Source organism: Merops nubicus, unplaced genomic scaffold (assembly GCF_000691845.1).
Source record: "Merops nubicus isolate BGI_N331 unplaced genomic scaffold, ASM69184v1 scaffold32819, whole genome shotgun sequence".
Lineage (NCBI taxonomy): Eukaryota > Metazoa > Chordata > Aves > Coraciiformes > Meropidae > Merops > Merops nubicus.
The window spans coordinates 2720-5420 of record NW_008633605.1 but is presented as its reverse complement, the minus strand read 5'-3'; the positions used below and the strand labels follow the sequence as shown (position 1 = coordinate 5420).

The following is a 2701-nucleotide window of genomic DNA, read 5'->3' as shown; positions in this document are numbered from 1 at the left end:
CATTCACAGGCCCCGACAGGTCTGGAGGGAAGAGGGAGGGGGGCTCAGGCCCTTAGGACCCCCCCCTCATCCATCCTGACCCACGAGGGGCTGAGGATCTGTGCCCACAGGTTGTCCCCGTCCAGGCAAGGGATGTTCAGCCGAGAACGAGGGGACCCCTGACCCCCATAGCTCTGAGAAGGGCCCCAAAAATTCCATCCCCCACGCCCAGGAGTGGGTTTTCCCCACCAGCTCCTCTGGGAAGGCTCTTGCAGCACCACCAGGATGGACTCAGGGCGAGGGTGGAAGATCCTGGTCACCAGCTGTCTGCTCAAGAGCCAGAGCCAGAGGCCAAGGGCGTCTCCGCGTGGCTCCGGGCCCCCCAGTGCCTTGGGCTGGCCCCAAAACCAGCCCTGAGGTGCCCACAGACAGGGTGTGGGCAAGATTCACCCTCCCCTCCCTGCTGCCAGCATTCCAGGCTCCTTTCCCCCTCTTGGCCCTCCAGTGAAGGAGGGAGTGGAGGGGCCACACAAGGTGGCTGATCCCCTGCCCCCCCCGAGGCCAAGGGCCACCCCTGTTGGTGTCCCCACTGCCCAGCAGGATGGGAACTGCCCCGAGAAGGGCCCTGGGCTCACTACAACCCACCCTGAGACGTGCAGGGGGCATTTACCAGCATTTGTCTCCTCTTCCCCCTTCTCACTCCGTGTTTCCCCTCCCGCCAGCTTCTCCTGGCCCTTCTCTGCCTCCCCCTTGTCCTTCTCCTGCCCAGCTTTGTTGGCTTTCTGGATGGCCTCCAGCTTTGGTCCCAGGACACGTGACTTCAAGCGGGTGTAGACTTCAGCAGCTTTCTCCATCACCTCCTTGTTGGCTTTGTAGCGACGGATCTGCGCCCAGAGGAGAGGAGGGGGGGGATGCCCTGGGAGCTGGGGTGGCCCCAGGAGGCTCCTCCCTCCCCCCACCCCCAGGGTGGGGATCCCCACCCTCTGCCTCTACCTTTTTCAGCGTGGCCACCACGTCGGTGTGCTTCTGGAGGATGTGAGAGGTGACCTGGAGGGTGCCCAGCTCCTCCAGTGCGTTCAGGCAGCGCTTGATGTCCTGCAAGGAGGGCAGCAAGGTGAGAAGCTGGCTGGGAGTCTCCCCTGAGGGCACCTGATGGCACCCAGCAGGCAGGAAGGGACCTTCCCCCACCTCCTGGGCACTCACCGGGTTGTCCACCTTGAGGGCAAACTTGACCTCGCTGTGAAGTTTCTGAAGTTTCTCTTCGACCGTGGGCTCTGGGGAGGAGGAGAGACATCCCAGGGCATGAGGAGAGCCCTGGACCTCTCCCCCAGCAAGAGTTTGGTTTCCTCCTGCGTGCCCAAGGCCAAACACAGCCCCAGGGGCCTCTCTGAAGAGCAGGGGCTGGGTGTGCCAGGAGTGGGAGGGGAGGGGAGCTCAGTGTCTCTGCACTCCCTGTAAATACTTCCCAACACCACGCTGGGGCCAAGGCAGTGCTGGGAAGGGCCCTGGCACCACCACTCTGATCCCTGTGGGAAAGATCCCTCCCCCAGATCCCTTCTTCCCCTCTCCTCCCCTCTGTGAGGGCAAAGAAAGGACTCCCTCACCCTTTTTCTTCTCCACCCTCCGTTCAGGGATCAGGTCAGATTTCTTCCGGCCTCGTTCCACTTTCAGAGGTCTGTGGGAGGAGAAGGGAGGAGGTGAGAACGTGCAGGTGGAAGCCCTCACTCAACACTGGCCCAACAGGAGGGCTGATGGCATCCATAGGTGCCTCCCCCCATGCCCTGCCACTCCACCCCTGCTTCCACACACATCTCCCAGCTCTCCAGGAGCCTGGAGACAGCAGCTCCCCCACACCCCAGCTCCCCAGGATTGCAGAAATGCCAAACCCGGAAGTGATACCCCAAGGCTCTGCCCCTATGAGATGGAAAACACCAGGGAAGCTCAGCCTGGTGCCCCCAACACCTCCTCCAGCTCCAGGAGACAGGGGCAGGTGAAGAGCCTGGCCCCTCCAGGGGTGCTGCTGGCCCCGGGGCAGCTCCATGGGGGTCCCACCCCCACGCTGGGAAGGGCCCTGTCCCCAGAGGTGGGAAGCCCCGAGGTGGGGAGGGGAGGTGCTGACTTGCTCCGTGCTTTCTCCTCTGCTCGGCCCCTCTTCTCCTTCTGGTTTGGTTTCCTTGACAACTCTGAGGGCTGCTTCTTCACAGGCTTCTTTACCTTGGAGGAGAGAACAATGCAGGCGAGAGTGGCAGAGCCAGAGCCCTCCCCTGCTGTGAGGGGCTTTGGGGCAGGGGCAGCCCCTGTAGGGGATAAAGAAGGACTCAGGATGCAGAACAGCAACATCCTGCTGCAGAATTCAATATCCTGGGACCCTGTCCAGCCTGTGGTCCCTGACTGGCAGACCCACTGTCCTCCCAGACCTCAGCAGTCTGCCCAGCTGGCCAAGGTGGCCACCAGCATCCTGGCTTCTAGCAGCACTAGTGTGGCCAGCAGGACTAAGGCAGAGATCGTCGCCCTGGACTTGGCACTGAGGAGGCCACACCTTGAATCCTGGGTTCAGTTTTGGGCCCCTCACTCCCAGAAGGACCTTGAGGGGCTGGAGCGTGGCCAGAGAAGGCCGGTGTAGCTGCTGGGTGAGGGTCTAGAGCCCAAGTGTGGGGAGGAGCAGCTGAGGGAGCTGGGGGTGCTGAGCCTGGAGCAAAGGAGGCTCAGGGGAGACCTTCTG

At 62.7% G+C, this 2701-nt stretch overlaps 1 protein-coding gene across 1 annotated transcript in view; it reads right to left on the bottom strand.

Annotated features, from left to right (window-relative positions):
* Positions 1–7: 7 nt before the first annotated feature.
* Positions 8–2701, bottom strand: part of LOC103780629 (hepatoma-derived growth factor-related protein 2) — a gene marked incomplete at both ends in the record, with an annotated part of 5296 nt that continues 2602 nt past the window's right edge. Inside the window, 6 exons of the mRNA XM_008948319.1 lie at positions 8–21; positions 650–863; positions 973–1074; positions 1183–1253; positions 1584–1654; positions 2099–2193. Coding sequence (XP_008946567.1) covers positions 8–21; positions 650–863; positions 973–1074; positions 1183–1253; positions 1584–1654; positions 2099–2193 — 567 coding nt within the window. The remainder of the gene's footprint in view (positions 22–649; positions 864–972; positions 1075–1182; positions 1254–1583; positions 1655–2098; positions 2194–2701) is intronic.